Source organism: Caretta caretta, chromosome 20, assembly GCF_965140235.1.
Source record: "Caretta caretta isolate rCarCar2 chromosome 20, rCarCar1.hap1, whole genome shotgun sequence".
NCBI classification, from domain to species: Eukaryota; Metazoa; Chordata; order Testudines; family Cheloniidae; genus Caretta; species Caretta caretta.
In genome coordinates, this window is record NC_134225.1 from 19,133,440 (window position 1) to 19,150,867 (window position 17,428).

At 62.5% G+C, this 17,428-nt stretch overlaps 2 protein-coding genes across 3 annotated transcripts in view; both read left to right on the top strand.

The window, feature by feature from the left end:
* Positions 1-6,454, top strand: part of PKN1 (protein kinase N1) — a 50,298-nt gene extending 43,844 nt beyond the window's left edge. For both annotated transcript variants that reach the window (XM_075121826.1, XM_048831686.2), the window contains exons 16-22: positions 131-307; positions 731-793; positions 1,074-1,150; positions 1,956-2,098; positions 2,591-2,698; positions 3,094-3,174; positions 3,729-6,454. In XM_075121826.1, the coding sequence (XP_074977927.1) occupies positions 131-307; positions 731-793; positions 1,074-1,150; positions 1,956-2,098; positions 2,591-2,698; positions 3,094-3,174; positions 3,729-3,932 (853 nt within the window). In that variant the 3' untranslated portion in view covers positions 3,933-6,454. The remainder of the gene's footprint in view (positions 1-130; positions 308-730; positions 794-1,073; positions 1,151-1,955; positions 2,099-2,590; positions 2,699-3,093; positions 3,175-3,728) is intronic.
* A 5,450-nt stretch (positions 6,455-11,904) lies between these two features.
* Positions 11,905-16,929, top strand: C20H19orf67 (chromosome 20 C19orf67 homolog). The gene is made up of 6 exons (XM_048831687.2): positions 11,905-12,270; positions 13,293-13,437; positions 14,444-14,544; positions 14,884-15,078; positions 15,456-15,578; positions 16,112-16,929. The coding sequence occupies exons 1-6, from the start codon at positions 11,987-11,989 to the stop codon at positions 16,299-16,301; spliced, it is 1,038 nt and encodes a 345-aa protein (XP_048687644.1). The 5' UTR covers positions 11,905-11,986; the 3' UTR covers positions 16,302-16,929.
* The last annotated feature ends 499 nt before the right edge of the window (positions 16,930-17,428 follow it).

Consider the following 17,428-nt stretch of genomic DNA (forward strand, 5'->3'; position numbering starts at 1 on the left):
CCATGGAGACCCAGCCAGTCCCCTCTGGAGACCCCTGCTGGGGGCAGAGGGGCTGGGGGCCTGGGGAACCATCTCCCTCACCCCACACCTGCCTTTCCCCACCCCTCCCCATGTCCCTCCTCCCCTGCAGCCTGATGTGCGAGAAGCGGATCTTCGAGACGGTGAATAGCTCACGGCACCCGTTCCTGGTGAACCTCTTCGCCTGCTTCCAGACGCCCGAGCACGTCTGCTTCGTCATGGAGTACACAGCCGGCGGCGACCTCATGATGCACATCCACACCGACGTCTTCACCGAGCCACGGGCCACGTGAGTGCGGGGCAGCCGCGTGCCAGCCCACAGGGCCTTGCTGGCAGTCCCAGCCAGGTCTGGAACCTAAGAGTCCTGGCTCCCAGCCCCCTGCTCTTACCGCTAGACACCGCTCCCCTCCCAAAGCCAGGTGTGGAACCCAGGAGTCCTGACTCCCAGCCCCCTGCGCTAACTACTAGACACCGCTCCCCTCCCAGAGCCAGGTGTGGAACCCAGGAGTCCTGACTCCCAGCCCCCTGCGCTAACCGCTAGACACCGCTCCCCTCCCAGAGCCAGGTGTGGAACCCAGGAGTCCTGACTCCAGGCCTGCTGTTGCTCCCCCCCTGGGCTGGGTTTGCTCTGTATGGCAGAGCCAGCAGGGAGGGGCTGACCCAGCACGGGCTGCAGCATTGACACCCCCCCCCCGCCTGGCATCCCTTGCAGGTTTTACGCTGCGTGCGTCGTCCTTGGCTTGCAGTTTCTTCACGAGCACAAAATTGTGTACAGGTAAGAGACTCTCAACGGGGGAGGGGGGACATTCCCTTGCCCAGCATGGGGCTCCCCGCTCTGCATCCTGCTGTACAGGTAGGGAAACTGAGGCACAAAGCCGGGACGGGACTTTGTGGATAAGGTGCATAGCTGGGGCTGGGACTCAGGAGTCCAGACTCCCAGCCGTCCCTGCTCTAACCACTAGACCTCAGTCCCCTCCCATCACTGGGGATAGATCCCAGCAGTGTGGACTCCTAGCCTGCCCGCACACACTGACCTTCGCACCATCCTCCTTCAGGGACCTGAAGCTGGATAATTTATTACTGGACAAGGAGGGTTTTGTGAAGATCGCAGACTTTGGCCTGTGCAAGGAAGGTGGGTGCTGGGCACAGGGCAAGGGAGGGGGCAGGGGTACCAGGGGCAGTTACGTGTGAGTGTCGAGATACTTTGCCACCGGGGCCCGTCAGGCAACTGGGGGTCTCTGTGCCCAGTTCCACCTGCTGCTGCAATGCAGCCACCTCTGGGGTGGAACATAGAAGCTGCTTATAGGAGTGTGGCTCACCCAGCGCCGGGGTGCAGCCACTTCCGTGGGGGGATGTGGCAGCTGTGGGACTCGGGGAGAATGCGGCACTTTGGGACAGGAAGTGAAGGAGAGGCACGTATCTGGCTGCAGGGGGATAGAAGCACCCTGCTAGGGACAGCAGGACAAATGCAGCTCTGTGGGGGAGCTCAGGGGTTGTTCATAACCACCCTGGGGTATGGCAACTCCTGCAGCACAGTGCCCCCTATTCAGCCCCCATTTTCCCACCCCCTTTAGCACAGCGCCCCCTACTAATCCCCCCACCCCCTGCATCACAACACTCCCTACTGAGCTCCCACCCCATCCCCTGCAGCACACTGCCCCCAAGTGCTGCACTGGGGTATTGGGGCCAGCCTGACTGAGGGGATAGCGCCCCCTGCTGAGCCCCCACCCGCTCTCTGGGAGCTCTCTCCATGCACTGACCCTGCTTAGCTTGGGAGCAGTTGAAGGGGGGGCAGTGGGGGCAGGAGCCTTGGTGGGTCTGTGGCCTCCAGGGAGCTGGGAGGAAGCCCTGGGCGTAGCCCCCACCCTGCGATGGGGAGGGTGTTGCTCAGTGCAGGGGGGGACCCCGGGGTTTAACCCTTTCCCCTCCCCGCTCAGGGATGGGCTATGGCGACCGCACCAGCACGTTCTGCGGGACCCCTGAGTTCCTGGCGCCCGAGGTGCTGACAGACACATCCTACACCCGCGCCGTGGACTGGTGGGGGCTGGGCGTCTTGGTTTATGAGATGCTGGTGGGGGAGGTGAGTCGGGAGGCGGGGTCTTCTCCTGGGTTCTTCACATAGCCATCCCAGGGCTGTTTGGGGTGGGGGAGGGCAGTTGGAGGGGCAGGTAGGGTAAGGGAGGGGCGCAGAGTGAGGACTAGTTCAGAGGGGTGCTCCCAGCAGGATGGGGGGTGGGTCTGAATGGAGGGAGGGGGTGTGGCTTGGGCTGGGAGGGCTGTTCAAAGATGAGAGGGGTGGTTGGGGCAGGGGGGAGGGGCCGGGTCACAGGTGCCCGGGCAGGGAGGGCGCTTGGGAGAGGGCGGGGGGCTGGGTCAAAGGTGGGGAGATATTGGGTAGGGTGGAGGTGGGGGAGTGCTTGGTTCAGGACGGGGGACTGGGTCAGGGCTGAGGTGCATGGGGTCAGCCTCATGAGGTTTGGGGTGGCGCTTGGGGCAGGGTGGGGGCAGGTTTGTGCTGGGGGTCACTCTGAGCTGGCGGGATGTTGACCTGCCCCCCGGTTCTGCGCCGCAGTCCCCATTCCCAGGTGACGACGAGGAGGAGGTGTTTGACAGCATCGTGAATGATGAGGTGCGGTACCCCCGCTTCCTGTCCACCGAAGCAATCGGCGTCATGCGCCGGGTGAGTACGCCAGGCCTTGCCCCCATCACACACACACTGGGGCTGGGCTGGGGGGCAGGGCAGCTCCCAAAGAGCCTGTGGGAGCAGGGGTTGGGTGCTGGGGGGAGGAACCGGATGCCGGGGGGATGGGCATCAAGGGGAGGTGGGGGCCCTGCCCCCAGCCTGGAGCAGCTCATGCCCCTCCAGTGTATGGCTCATCCGGTCAAGCTACCCTCATGCTCCAGGGCTCTGCTCTGGGTGGGGATCAGGAAGGGTGGCTCAGTGCAGCGGCTGTCCCCCCTGGAGATGGAGATTGGGGGGTTTCCGGGGATGGAGAGCGGGGGCAGGGAGGGGTCCCTGGGGATGGAGAGGGAGGTGGGGGCAGGGCGCTGGAGGGTGACGGTGTCTCTGTCCAGCTCCTGCGCAGGAACCCGGACCGGCGCCTGGGCTCCAGCGAGCGGGACGCCGAGGACGTCAAGAAGCAGCCGTTCTTCAGGGTCAGTTCCCACCCCCATGTTAACCCCCCCATTCCCCCGACATCCCGCCCTGCGGCCACCCCCACTCCAGACAGAACAACCCTCCACTGCAGCCCCCTTCCCTGGGTACAGCCTGGCTCCTGCTGAGATGCCCCCGCTGGATGCTGGCACTGCCATGCCTGGCTCAGCCTGCAGGAGGCGATGCCCCCTCCCCCATATCCAGGATGGAGTGCAGCCCCCTTGGTCTAAGGTCATGTTAGGCAACAGCGCCCCCTTGTGCTGCATGGGGGCATTGCGCCCAGCACTGACTGCCAGGGGAGAGCATCCCCTCCTGCGCCCTTGCCCTGCTTCCTGCAGCACAGCGCCCCCTGGTGCTGCATGGGGGCATTGCAGCCACCACTGACTGCCAGGGGAGAGCACCCCCGGCTGTGACTCCCACCCTGCAGCTGCCTTCTGCTGCCCAAGGCTTGGCCAGGGCCAGCCCGGCCTAGCCTGGTGGGGGTTCCCAAGGGCAGGGCTAACTCCCAGTCCGGCTGCAGCCGCCCCCACTTGCTCACTGCTCCCCTCCCCCGCAGTTCATTGACTGGGAGGCCCTGCTGGCCCGGCGGCTCCCTCCCCCCTTCGTCCCCGTCATCAAGGGGCGTGAGGACATCAGCAACTTCGACGAGGAGTTCACGGCCGAGGCACCCGCACTGACGCCGCCCCGCGAGCCGCGCCCGCTCACCGCCGCCGAGCAGGAGGCCTTCCGCCACTTCGACTACCTCGCGGACACCTGCTAGCCCAGGGGAGAGCTGGGCCGCGGGAACGGACGGAGGGTTTCTCACCAGCACCCCCTCGGGCTCTGAAGGACTCTGCGGAGGAAGCCTGCCCCCACCTGTGTGAAGGACTCACTGGGGCGGGGAGTCGGCCCGGATCCGTGCTGTGGGGGCAGTTTGGCTCCAAGGCCGCAGAAGCAAGACAGGGGAGGTGGATTTCTTGGAATCCCTGCCAGGGACCGCTGCCCCCAACCCCACCTGCCCCCTGTCTGAGCCCTCCGCTGCCCCTTCTGCCCATAACTTTGTCTTGGACTACTGTAGTTTTGCCAACAAGTGGAGGGGGTGAGCACAGCGCTGGCCCCACCCTGGTTCCCACCCCCAGCCTGGGTCTGGCCTTCGCGTTTCCATGGGTGTAAGGCCGAGCCCCACCCCCTGCTCCCAGAGGCAGGGGTGCAGCGAGAGGAGGGGTCTGTGCCCTGCATCCTGGGCGGGGGGAGGATGGGCACTGAGGGGAGGTGGGGGCCTTGCCAGGCCAGGGTGGAGTCAGCTCGTGGGGGTAGGGAGCTGCTGGACCCTCAGGGCAAGTAGGGACCACCCTGAGGGCGGAGGAGTGGCACCCAATGTTAGGTCCTGGGGGAGGACTGGTGGGATGCTCCATGGCCAGGTCCCAGAAGGGTGCCCAGGAGGGTCCCCCCCCCCCCCCCGCCCCATACAGTGACCCAGCCATCTGCCCCTGCTCCTCTCTGAGGCCCTGGAAACCTCCACTGAGCTGGGGAGCTTTATGCCCTGCAGCCCCTCATCCTACTGCAGCTCTACCCAGGGCTCAGCTGCCCTCTGCCCATGGCTGTAGGCCCATCTGCTCCCCCAGGGCCTGGCAAAGGGCAGCCCAGCCCTTTGCCTGAGGGCCCTGCCTCGTATCATGGACCATTTGGAGTATCTGGATCCGGCTGACGCAGGAACTGGTGGGGGCAGCTGCCGCTGGGGCGGGGCATGGGGGCTGTTTATACAGGGATCCCTGGCCTGGCACTGAAATGCAGCTGCCTCTGGGGTGGGCTGTTTCAGCTGCTTAACAGCCACCAGCAACAGCACACAACAGTTTTAGGACTGGAGGGGAAGGGACTGGAGGCAGGCTGCAGGGGGCTGCCCCAAGGGGACTTTGGCCAGGGAGCTGGCGCTCCCACCCGTCACTGGCCATGGGCTGGGCCATGTTTTTAAGAACACAGTGGCCAAACACCTGTTGGGGACGGTCTAGGTACCCATGGCCCTGCCTCGGTGCAGGGTGCTGGACTTGACCTCTTGGGTCCCTTCCAGCCCGATGACTGATCAGGGCTCCAGCTTTAATTCTAAGCCAAAACCAGAGGCCCCTGTGCATTGCCTTGAAAGGGAGAGTGCCCCCCACCCCTGCTCCCTGCAGCACAGCGCCCCCTAGTGCCACGCTGGTGTTTTAGGGTCAGCACTGACTGTGAAGGGAGAGTGCCCCTGTTGTGCTCCCCCACCCTGCTCCCTGCAGCACAGCGCCCCCTAGTGCTGTATGGGGGCACTGAGCCCCTGTCCCACTCCCTGCATTTTCCTTGTCTCACGTGTCTGACCGCACTCAGCATGATGTCCTAGCTCCCCGTCCTGCATTGCATGAAGGTTAGAGGGTCTGGAGCCACATCACCCCTGATAAAGGGAAGCAGGAGCCTCCCTGGGTATGACTGGGGTGAGAGCTGGGGGCTGCTGGCCCCATGGAGATGGGGCAGAGCCCAGGCAGGCACAAGGGCTGAGGGCACAGCAGATCCACAGGGCCTGGGGGTAGGGATTCCCTGTGTACTCCCACACCTGGTGGGGGAGGGGAAGGGGGGAGATGGCTACTGTCTCTAAGTTCCCACCCATGGGGTGCTGCCCTGTCCTGCAGTGCCTCCCCATGGGGGCTTCATGCACCTGCTTGCTGCTGCAGCCTCCACTGAGCTGTGCCCCTGACCGCAGTGTTGGGGATGCAGGGAAGCGTTGCCACAAGAGGGGCCGTTCCCCTGGTCGGCAGGAGTCGAGCCCACTGCTTCTGAATGGGTGGGGGGGTCTAGTGATGGAGGTGGGGTTGAGAATCAGGACTCCTGGGTTCTGTTACTGATGGGGAAGAGAGAAAGGTCTAGTGGTTAAAGAGGGGGCATGTGGCCAGAAGTCAGGGTTCTGTCCTGGACCTAGGAGAGTGAGCTCTTGTGGTTAGAGCAGGAGGGGCTGGGAGCCAGGATTTCTGGGTTCTGTCTTTGGCTCTGCCACTGACTTGCTGTGTGCACCTGGTGGAGTCACGTTTCTGTGTGCCTCAGTTTCCCCTTCTGTAACATTCCCGCCCCTGCCTGTCAGCCTTTGAGCTGGGGTCGCTCTGGCTCCAGGCAAAGGCTCAAAGTTACAGTCCCCCTGCCAGCGCCCTGCCACCCGCCTGCCTTTTAACTACCTCTGTCCCCGCAGGGAGACCCTCGGGCTGTGTTCTGTGGGGTGAGAGGGAGCTAATCAGCTGCCTTTGTGGTATGAGATGTGAGTTGTAAATTATAGACCAGTTAAGCAAATGTCGCAGCCTGGCCGTCGAAGGCATCTCATTGTGGGAAGCTAGAAGAGCCCTCCAACCAGCGCGGTGCCCTGGGAAATCCTTCGGGGGCAGCAGCTGGGACTCAGGACTCCTGGGTTCCATGCCCAGCTCTGGGAGGAGAGTGGGGTCTAGTGGTTTGAGCAGGGGGGAGGGGGCTGGGAGCCGGGACTCCTGGGCTCAGTTCCCTTCGTTGCCACTGACCTTGGGCAAGCCTCCCATGCCTGAGTTTCCCCCACAGGTAACTTTGTGAGACTGATGCTCCTCCCCAGTTATGAAGCACGTTGAAGGCTGGGGAGGAAGCTCCCCACAGTGGTGCTGAGAGGCTGCGAGACGGGACAAGCCAGGGGGATGGGGCAGCATGTGGTGGCACTGTGGCTGGGCCCTCAACCTGCTGCAGAAGGCCCAGGAACCAAGGGAGGCACCTGGCCTCAGCGCAGCAGGGGTTAAAATGGACCAGGTGAGTTCAGCGGAGAGGAGAATCCCGTGGCAGGGATGGTAGCTGCAGTGCCCCCTTCTGGGGAACAGGGCAGTGCCGCAGTGGGCCTGGAGTTTATTTAGCACATCCAAGGCCCTGTGCATAGCAGTTTGGGACAGGAAGTGGGGGAAATGCCCAAGTCCCAATGCTCCTACATGGGGATTGAGAGAGGCGGGGGGATTCTCCTGGAGGGAGCTGGGATGGAGCCTGAGCTCTGGGGGATCTTTATTCAGCATGCCTGGGCAGGTTTGGGGTCTGTTGTGAGCAGCAGACCTACCAGCAGCACAGCGCCCCCTCTTGCCCCACCACTAGAGCATTGGGGTCATCACTGAGTGTGAGGGGGAAAAGCTCCCTGCTGAGCACCCTGCTCCCTGCAGCACAGCGCCCCCTAGTGCTGCAATGGGGTAGTGGGTTCATACAGACTTAGAGGAGGGAGCTCCCTGTACTCAGTCATCTGTCCAGTTCTCTGCTGACATGCTCCATCCTCCTGTGAGTCCCACTCACCCCTGGTCTTTGTCGAGCAAATCCCGGCCAGGAGCTTCCACCCAGCACCTGGGGCATCACGGCACAAACGCCCCAGGCCAAGTCTCCGACGGGGTTAGTCACCAGCTCTCTGTGAGTGCCCTAGACTGACACCATCTGGGGATCATTGACACCACTCAAGCAATGCGAAGTTACATCTGCTGGGGCTCTCCCCTCAGACACACTCCCGGGCCAGTGCGCTGCCAGCAACCAGCCATGTGGCTGCATCCCTGGAGCAAGTGGCCAGAGCCCATGAGGGCTGGGCAGAGGGGCCTTACCCTCCACTAGGGTCTTGCCTCCAGAGAGTTGAGCCCTGGAAGAGCTGCCCAGGATGGTCCACCGGCAACTGGGGAAGCCCACAGAGGCCCTGAGCCCCCCTGCTGCTGGGGGGTAGCAGCTGAGCTGGTTAGCCATGGGCTGGTCCTGAAGGCTCATTCATAGCCATTGAGGCAACGGGATCATCGTGACCAGCTAGTCTGGCACTGCATGGCCCAGGTGAGTGGGCTTGCAGCCCAGAACTCTCCGCACACCTGGTTCAGGCTGGTGTGGGGCCTTGGGCTGGGCAGGGGTTTGCCCTCTCATGCATGTAATAGGCCCAATGCATTTGTACTCAGCTATTAACTCCCAATGCTGTGATCCCCGGAGGGGGCATCTCATGGCCACTTGTCTCTGTCACATGCTGGTGACATTCTGGTCTCCTGACCTTCTCCTTAGCTCTTCCCTCGGCAGCAAGTGAGAAAAGACCTGATGCCGAGGTGATGGGCAGCGCGGTCTAAGCTAGCTCAAGGCTCAGAGGGGGAAGAAGAGAATCATGTTTATTACAATGGTGCCAGGGGAAGGGACAATCAAGATCAGACCCCTGCTGGGGGTGCTGCACAAACACAGAACAGCAAACATGGGGATGGCTTCGTTCGGAGCTGCACAGACACCTGCCAAGACGGTCCTCGCCCCAAGGCGCTTGCAATCTAAATTGATGCAACAAAGGTTAGGGGATAGGTGTGACCTACAAGCCCTGCCCACAGTCTCCAGGCCTGCTATGAGCCAGATGTCTGGGCTCAAATGATCAGTGGTTAACACACTGACCATTTTGGTTGTCATTGTTAGGGACCAGAGTTAACACCCACCAAGATGAAGCACGGCTCGATCATCATTGTGATGAATCCATAACGACTGGAATCTAGAATTCTGTAGAAATCAATGGAGAATCTAGAGAAGAGACGAGCTGGCATCCTATAGCCCCTCCTACTCGCTTATCCCTGAGCCACGCACCAATGAGTAAGGGGACATCCAGCATTGCCAACCCCAAGCATTTTAAGATTTTGTCACCCCACCCCCAAATTGCAAGATTGGCCTAAAATATCATGATTATTTTAAACAATAAATGGGGGGGGGGTGTCAAATATACTTTCCATTCACATGGCTTTGTTCGACACCAATCAACTCTTTGATGAAAACCTGGAAAAACCCGACAACAAAACTCTGCCCAAAACTTTTTTAAAATATTATAAATTTGTCCCCAGGAAAACAATTCTTTCCTGGCTTGCTCTAACCCGGGGCTCAGTTTATTCTGGTCTCTGAGTTCAGAGCTGGTTGGGATCACATTGTATTAGTTAGTTAGTAGGTGTATTACGATAATGCGTAGGTATCCCTGTCAGAGACCAAGACCTGGTGCTCGGTGCTGTATGTTATTGATTAGGTGTATTACAGTAGTGCCTTGGCACCCTAATCATGGGCCAGGAGCACATTGTGCCAGGTGCTGTACAAACACAGGCCAGGAAGACAGTCCCTGCCCAAGGAGTGGCATTTCCCTGACCCCATGACCTCTGTGTCCCCATCCATCAAAGGTCCCTGTGTCACCACACAGGGGCGCTACAGCTGTTGAATCAAATGGTTGGGGGGGCATTTCCACATGGGCTAAAGGGGGTTTCCCCCCAGCAGTGTGGTTTTAAACTCCCCAAGTTCACCTGAAGCAGATACCTGGCGGGGGAAGTTTCGTCCCAACCAATTAAACTTTGGCAAAGTTCTAAGCAGCTGAAAACGAAAACCTTGGGCAAAAACATAGCTCCGGGGGGTGCTACTAGAACTGTTCTCTAGTGGAATGACTGCGTCCACATGGGGTCTTTGCCCGGCTCTGGCTACAGGTCTGATCCAACTCCCCAGGAAATCAACAGCAAAACTCCCACCCACGTCGGCAGTGCAGGATCTAAACAGATGGAGCTAGAGCAGGAGACCAGCTGTGTCTGGCTCAGGGTGGGCTAGGCCTTTAAGGAAGGTGGGTTTAGCCCACCCCATGGGTTTGAGAGCCGGGCAGCACAGAGCCTGAGATAAGAGGCCACCAAGCCAGGTGGTCAGAGAGACACAGCAGACCTGCAGAAAGCAGGTAGGGGCCTACAGAAGCTGGATCCTGGGGCAAGGGAAAGGATCAGGTTGCTTTGATTTATCCTGCCCTGTTCTGAAGCATGAACCCCTTGCTGAAGAATGGGGCTGAAACCCTGCTACCGCTGGAGTGGGTTTATGTGTGCCCTGGTCCCAGCGGCCTGCTGTAGGGCAAGGGTGCCCCTCTCAGCCCTGGATCTATAACAGCCTAGAGTCACCTAAGTCTCTGGCCTCAGTGTGGGGTATCTGGGGGGGATTTAATGGGCTGTGCTACACAGGAGGCCAGCCCAGATGATTAAATAGTCCCTTGTGGTGTCAACTCTATGAAACACCCCTTCATGTATGGGGGGTAAAAGTCTTTGCTGCAGAAACAAATCCCAGGACTCCAGCACCTGGGGCTTTCAGGGGCAGAGCTGGCTCCTCCAGCAGAAAAATGCTCCTTGGATGAAATTGACGCTTTGTCAGGACTGGGTGGAGGCAGCCGAAATGCTGAAGGGCCGGGGAGGGGCAGAAGGAACCGCTCAGATTCCTTGTTTGTAAATTAGTCTGGCTGACATATTTTAAGGTTAAAAAAAAACAAAAAACAAAAAAAATCCGTGTGGCCAGTTGTGATTTTTACCACAAGGGCGGGTGCTGCTGGACCCAGAGCAATAGAGAGTGGAACCGATTCTAATTCTGCTTTAGGGGAGAGTGTGGTCCTCGTGGTGCCCCTTTCCTCCCGCTTTGGTCCCAGGTGGAACGAAAACAAATCTGGGTTTTTTCCATGCAGTGGCAGTTCTGTCTCCTGCCCGCGGCCCCTGAGCACCCACAAGGGGGCCAGGGTGGGGGGCCCTGGGGATGTCCCACATTGTGCCCCCCCCGCTGTGGGAGCTGCTCCCTGCCCCCACACATGGCCCCTGGACATGCTCCCTACCCCCAATCCAGGCCCCTCAGTGCAGCCTCTGCAGAGGGGGGAGGAGTGCGGGGGGCATGATGGGGGTCTAAGGTGGGGGGGAGGCTATAAGGGCTGGGGCCCCCAGCAATGGGGAGGGGGGGAACTGGGGCCCCTCAGGGGCGTGGGGCTGCCCCCCTTAACAGCCCCCTTGTTGCAGACCCCAGCCCTGATGTGCTCCTCTCTGCCCCGCCCTCTGTCGGCCAAAGTCCCGCCCCCTCCCTTGGCTCCGCCCCTCCCGGGGGCGGCGGTTGGACGGGGCCGGCGCGCGAGGCGCCGTAGGAGGAGCAGGTGAAGGGGAGGGAAACAAACCGTCTCATAATCCCGCCCATGCCCCTCCCCCATAGGGTCATGGCCCCGCCCCTGTGCCCCGCCCCCAAGGTCATCGCCCCGCCCACGCTCCCTGCCGTCTGTCTCCCTTGAACCCAGGCGGCTTCCCCCTCCCCCCCCACCCGTTATACCGATGGGGAAACTGAGGCACTGAGGTTCACAATTTCTCAAGCAGCCACTAACCTGGGGGGCCCGGTGGGAGATGCCCCCACCCCGGCTCCTTGTCACTGGGGCGCCAAGCCTGGAGCTGGGGCTGCTCCCGCATCGGGCACGGCCCCCCGCCCGCCTGCTGCAGGAGGTGGCCTTGATGAGCCCTCACAGGGTTCCCCCGCTGCAGGGCCCTGGCCTTGGGGCTCCTGGGCACGCCGGTACCAAGGCCCCTTGCAGTTGCAATGGGGCACGGGGATGGGCTGGGGGAGGGTTGGCGGCACCTCTGGGTGATCCTGAGATCGCCAAAGCAGGGGGCAGGTGAGGGCCTGTCCCCCGTTCCCCACCCCGGGCAGGGCCTGATCCCTCAGGGATTGTCTACAGCCAGGGCAAATCTGGATTGAGGGCACCTCTGTTTGGAAAGGGAGTGCCTGGACGGGGGGGGCTAAGCTGGTTTGAATTCGCCCTGTTAGCTAATTCAGATTAGCTTCCCCGTGTAGACGAGGCCTTCTCCCCTCGTCTCCACCCCCCCAGAGTTGGTGCGCTCTCCACTGGCCTTGGGAGATGCACGGGGGCCTGACGGGATCAGGCTGGGGGGCCAAGTGACTTGCTCTCCTGGCCGATCCTTTCTAGCGCCCCCATCAGGTAAAACCCATGGGGACAAAACCCATGGCCCCCTGCCCCGGCCTCAGCGGCTCCCTCTCTTGCAGACGCTGAGACGGGACCCTGGGATGGCAGGCAAGCAGGGGCACGGAGGCACCTTCTGCCCGGAGGGCGCTGCCAAGGCCCAGTGCTTCAGCCCCGGCAGCGCCGCGAGCCTGGCTCCGTGCAGCCCGGAGCGCGGCCTCTTCTCTTCGCCCGTGTCCGAAGCCCGCTGGCTGAGCTGCCCGCCACCGCAGGCCGCGTCCCCGACCCACGAGAGCCTCACGCTGGAAGAGCTGCTCACCCCCGTCACGGAGAAGCTCAAGTACCTGCTGAAGAAGGCAGAGGATTTCCAGACATACCTGCTCTACAGGTGTGCAGGGGTGGGAGGGAGGCGCCTGGCCCTGGAGGGGGCAATGGGGAGCGGAGGGCATATGGCAAAGAAGTGGGCCAACAGTGAACAGGGGGGTAGAGGTGGGGGGAGTGAGGTGAGGGGGAAGCCTGGCACAGAGGGGGCAGAGGGGAGAGAGGGGGCTGGCAGAGGGGTAGGGGGGCGGGGTTAAGGGGAAGCCTGGCACAGAGGGGGCAGTGGGGAGAGAGGGGTCTGGCATGGGGGGGCAGATGTGGGGGCAGCCTGGCAGCAGGGTGGGGGCAGCGGGCCAGTTCACCTCAACCTGCTCCCAGGCAGCTCTGTGTGCTGAAGGGAGGGGCCCAGGTGCTGGCGAGGAGGCTGGGAACGCAGGGGAGGAATGGACCCCAGGATGGGTCAGAGCCCGCACTGGGTCAGACAGTGCTGGGCAGGAATAATGCCCGACCAATGGGGCACCCCCCTCACAGCATCTCACCCATCTACCAGGCACAGCTCCCGCTCTGGGCAGTGCCATGCCGGGATCCCAGCTGTCCTGCTGAGGGGCCAGGGGCTCATCTGGGTGGTACCCCACACGGTGATGGGGCCGTGCCCTGCCAGGGGTCTGCCCTCCAGGTGAAAAGGGGAATTCATCAGTCGCCTCTGATCTGACCCAGCCGGGAATGGAGGTTCCAGGTACCACCTTTGCCTGCTGGAAGAGGCCGGTCTGTACCAATCAGGAGTGCCCAGCTCCCTGCCCGGGGGCTCGTGGGCACACTGAGCCCCAGGACCGAATGGGGAGTGGTGTTGGTGCGGTACCCCCTGGAGATGCAGAACTCACAGCTACCCGGGGCCAGGAGGGGGACAGTGAGGAGCCAGGGCCCTGCAGGGAGCAGAAGGGGGCGCTCTCGTCTTGCGGTCACTGCTGACCCGTGTGCCCCGGCCTGGCGCTGGGGCCCTGTGCGTCAGGGTGGGGACTCTCTGCTTGCCCGTCGGTGCCAAGGAGCCTCCTCTGGCCCCTCATGACTGGGTGCCTGCTGCCTTTCCAGCAGGGACAGGATGCAGAAGGAGCAGTTTGCTAAGGCCGTGCCCACCTTCCTGCAGATGTGCCAGCCCTACTTCGAATATCTGGAGTCCACCGCCCGCAGCTACAACTCCGGCCTGGGCACCCTGCAGGCGTCCGTGCGCAAGAGGGTGAGTGGGCCGTGTGGGGTGGGGAATCACAGACGCTTGTGTAGGGGTTGGGGGGGGAGTGGGGTGCATCTGCCCTGCATTAGGGGCAAAAGGTCACCTGCCTTCTCTACTCTCCTGTTAAAGGTGTCGGATGGGGTGAAGGGGGCTGGGAGTCAGGACTCCTGGGTTTTACCCCCAGCTCTGGGAGGGGGAGCGGAGTCTAGTGGTTAGAGCAAGGGCACTGGGAGTCAGGACTCCTGGGTTTTACTCCCAGCTCAGAGCTAACTGACACGTACCTTGGATGTGACGTTGTCATGTGCATTTGAGAAGAGGCACCAGGAGCAGAACCGAAGGCTGAGGGTGATGAACTGGGCCAGAGGGCGTGGGGCAGGGAAGGAGGGGCAGTTGTGTGGGGCGTGGGGGAGGAGGGCTCGGTAGTGTGGGGCATGGCTGGGGAGCGATGGGGCAGGGCTCGGCTGGGGTGTCCTCTGGATCACTGTTGGGTCCAGCCTCGTTGAATGTCCTCACTAACGAAATGAGGGAGGGGCTCCAGCCCCCAGTGCAGACCAGTGAATAGTACCTGTCCTCCAGCCAGGCTCTGATGGGGGGTAGAAGGAGGCAGGCTAGTTGGGGATGATTTAGTTGGGGATTGGTCCTGCTTTGAGCAGGGGGTGGGACTAGATGACCTCCTGAGGTCCCTGCCAACCCTGATATGCTATGATACCAGCCTGCCCTAGACACGCTGGGCAAGAATGCCTGGAGGCCAATGGCTGGAGGAAGGAGGCAGCCCTCCTGGGGGTAAGACCAGGAAGGGGGCTGGGCTGCCCATCCCAGGAAGGCTTCCTTGTGACTCCTCCTGCCCCTCACCCCAGCATCAGGGCAGCCCCGACACCCAAGCTGTTGATTGTGACTGAATGCTGACTCTTGGGGTCCCTCCCTGCCCGGCGCTGGGAGACACCTTCCCCCCTGGGGTCCTGGCTAAGTGCCATGCCCACCCCCAGAGGCTCCCGGTCTCTCTCCCCTGCAGCTGCTGGAGATCTCGGAGCAGCTGGCGCTGCGGCTGGAGCAGCTGGTGCTGATGTACGCCTCCTTCAGCTTCGTCTCCCTGGAGGACACTGACCCCTTCAAGTATGTGAGGGTGGGGGCTCAGCAGGGGGCGCTCTCCCTTCGCAGTCAGCACAGACCCCGTACATCATTAGGGGGCGCTGTGCTGCAGGGAGCGGGGCGGGGGACCCAGCAGGGGGCGCTCTCCCCTGCAGTCAGTGCTGACCGCGGTGTCCCTGTGTGGCGCGAGGGGGCGCTGTGCTGCAGGGAGCAGGGTGGGGGGGCTCTTCCTTGACAGTCAGCCCCAATGCCCCTATGCAGCACTAGGGGGCGCTTTGCTGCAGGGTGGCAGAGGAAGCCGGCTCCCCCCGGTGGAGATGGGGCTTTTACCCCATCTGTTTGTGTTTCCTCCCCCTCCCGCAGTGTCTCGTGTTTCTTCTGCGGCCGCTTCTGGCTCAGCGAGTGGCACCAGCTCTCTGTCTTCCGCTTCTGCATCTCCGCCCCCTACACGGCCGCCCGCCTGCCCTGCAACCTCTACAAGAAGATGCGCTGGAACCTGGACTTTCTGGAGGAGGGGGCGGGGGCCGGGGGGCGGCGCCGGGCGCACCGCACTGAGTAGTGAGCTGCTGGGCACTGGGGGTGGGGCCTGGCTCCGGGGGAGATTTGACGTTGAGCTGCAGCGATTCAGCCAAGCCCTGGGTTAGGGGGCGACCCCACCCATCCTCGGTGGCAGGGACCTAGGGGCATTTGTGGTGGGAGGGTAGCAGGGAACTTAGGTGTAGATGGGGGCGATGGAGGGGTTCACAGGGCCCCCCATTGGGCACTTCGTGCCCCCCACCCTGACTGGCACCCCTTTCCCCTGCCAGGCACCTCCTCCAATCCCCAATTTATCCCTGCAGGCTCCTCCCCAGCCCCGTTCCCCCAGATCGTCTCCCAGGGGGACCTTTGCCCCAGTCTGACCCCCCCACGACCCTCGCCCCCCAATTTTGTTACAGCTACTTCCTGTGCTTCCGGGACACGGGCAGGGAGAACGCCGTCAAGATGCAGAAGCTCTGGTCCATCGGGCGCTGGGTGCCCCTGGACCCCGATACAGAGCACTCCTCCGACGTCCTGCAGTGGTGAGCACTGGGGTGTGGGCCAAGGGGCTGTGGGGCAGGGAGCGGGTTCCCGGCTGCAGCAGTCAGAGGTGGGGAGCTGCCATGGGGGGCGGGGGCCTGGCATCAGTCCCAGTGACGTGGTCCGGCCCAGCTGACCCCACGTCCCCGTGACCCTGTCTCCACCCGAGACCCTCCCTGCGGGGGCAGCACCCAAACCCATCCTGCTGCAGGCACCGCGGGGTGCTTGAGTGACCCTGGACCCGGGAACAGAGAGCAGTGCCCCCTCCTGCCAGGGCTGACACAGGGGGCCTGGGGTCAGGGCGGGGGGCTGGCAGCCAGGGGGGTGAGGGGCAGCTGGGAGGGCTCAGGGGATAGGGAGGGGCGGGGAGAGCAGTGACTGGGTGGATCGGAGTGAGAACAAGCTGGGTGCTCTGACTGGGCTGGGCACCCCTGGCGGTGGGTGGGTGTGGTCCTGGCAGGGCGTGGGCGCCCGGCTGGACTGGGCGCCCCGGGCCTGGGCAGAGGCTGTAACATGCCCCTCGCTCTCCTTGCAGGGTGCTGTGCCCGCAGCCCACGGGTGACTTCCAGCCACTGCTGACCATCGGTTTCGAGGAGCCCTCGCATACCCTGGCCACCGACTTGCTGGTGCAGATCCTGAGCACCCCGACCTGCGCTCCCCTCCCCTGCCCTGGCACCAGCAGGGAGCCCTTATACTGGGGCAGCCCAGGGGGGCAGGGACAGTAGCACAGCCCCCATGTGGCTTCCTGGGGCGCAGGGGGCAGGTACTGGCTACTTGCCTCCTGTTGGGCCCCTCACCCTGGTGTCAGGGCACCCAAACAGGCCCATTGTATTTTAACTGACCACTGGCTGTTTTAAAAAGCCTCTGATTCTAGGCCCAGGTGGCTTGTTAGCCTTGGTGAGGGGAGGTGGCTCAGCCCTGACTCCCCCACCTGCCCCTTGGGGCTGGAGGGCAGGCCGGGGACCGTCTCTGCAGAGTTCACCCCACTGCCTCTAGGAGGGCTGATGCCCTGGGAGGGGTAAAAGAGAAGAGAGTTGGGGCTGCTGGGTCCATAAACCCTCCCCTGTAAAAGCCCCAGCCAGGGGCTAGATCCCTGCTGTTAATGGGGAACGGGGGTCTCCCCAGGCTCCCCCGATCTGTGGACAGCTCCATAATCCCACCTCAGGCCCCATCTGCCGGGGTTTCGTCTCCCTCCCCCTCCTGTTCCTCAAACTTGCTGGGCACTGAGAATGCCCCACCCCACCCCGAGTGCACAGAGCACCATGGGGTCCCCTCCCCCACCTGAATTTGAGCTGGAGGCCCCCCTCCCCTGATCTCCACAGAGCCCTGTGCAGGGGCTCCCCCTCCCCCTAACCCAAGTGCAATTCTTATTTATAACCTTGTGTTTTTGCAATAAAAGTTTGGTTCTTGGCACCGGGAAGGCTGCTGGGCTGCCTGGCGCGGGGTGGGGGGGACGGGGGGACTGGCTAGGTCTGGTGGCGTGGGGGGAGAATGCTTGAAGCGTGGACAGAGCACTAGAAGGGGACTCAGGAGACCTGGGCTCCATTCCCGTCTCTGCCACTGAGTGATCTTGGGCAAGTCTCGTCCCCTCCCCGTGCCTTAGTTTCCCCATCTACAGCACGAAAACAATGAGACTGAGCCCCTGTGTGCAGTGCTTTGAGATCTGCGGCTGGGAAGCACTAGGCAAGAGATTGATGATATTATTCTAGGGTAGGTGGGAGGTTGGGCCCAGCGCCCCCCATTGGGAACACCCTGATGGCCTCTCTCTGAGCGGGGGTGCACAGTGGGGCCAGGAGGTCTACAGTGGGCCCATCCAGCAGCTCCCTAGCTGTGGGGGGAGCTTGCCCCGTCT

Bases quoted from the DNA above. Each gene is read 5' to 3' on its own strand.
- C20H19orf67 (XM_048831687.2), top strand. From the start codon at position 11,987: ATGGCAGGCAAGCAGGGGCACGGAGGCACCTTCTGCCCGGAGGGCGCT. The intron at 15,079-15,455 runs GTGAGCTGCTGG...ATTTTGTTACAG, and splicing joins CGGGCGCACCGCACTGAGTA to CTACTTCCTGTGCTTCCGGG. The intron at 15,579-16,111 runs GTGAGCACTGGG...CTCTCCTTGCAG, and splicing joins TCCTCCGACGTCCTGCAGTG to GGTGCTGTGCCCGCAGCCCA.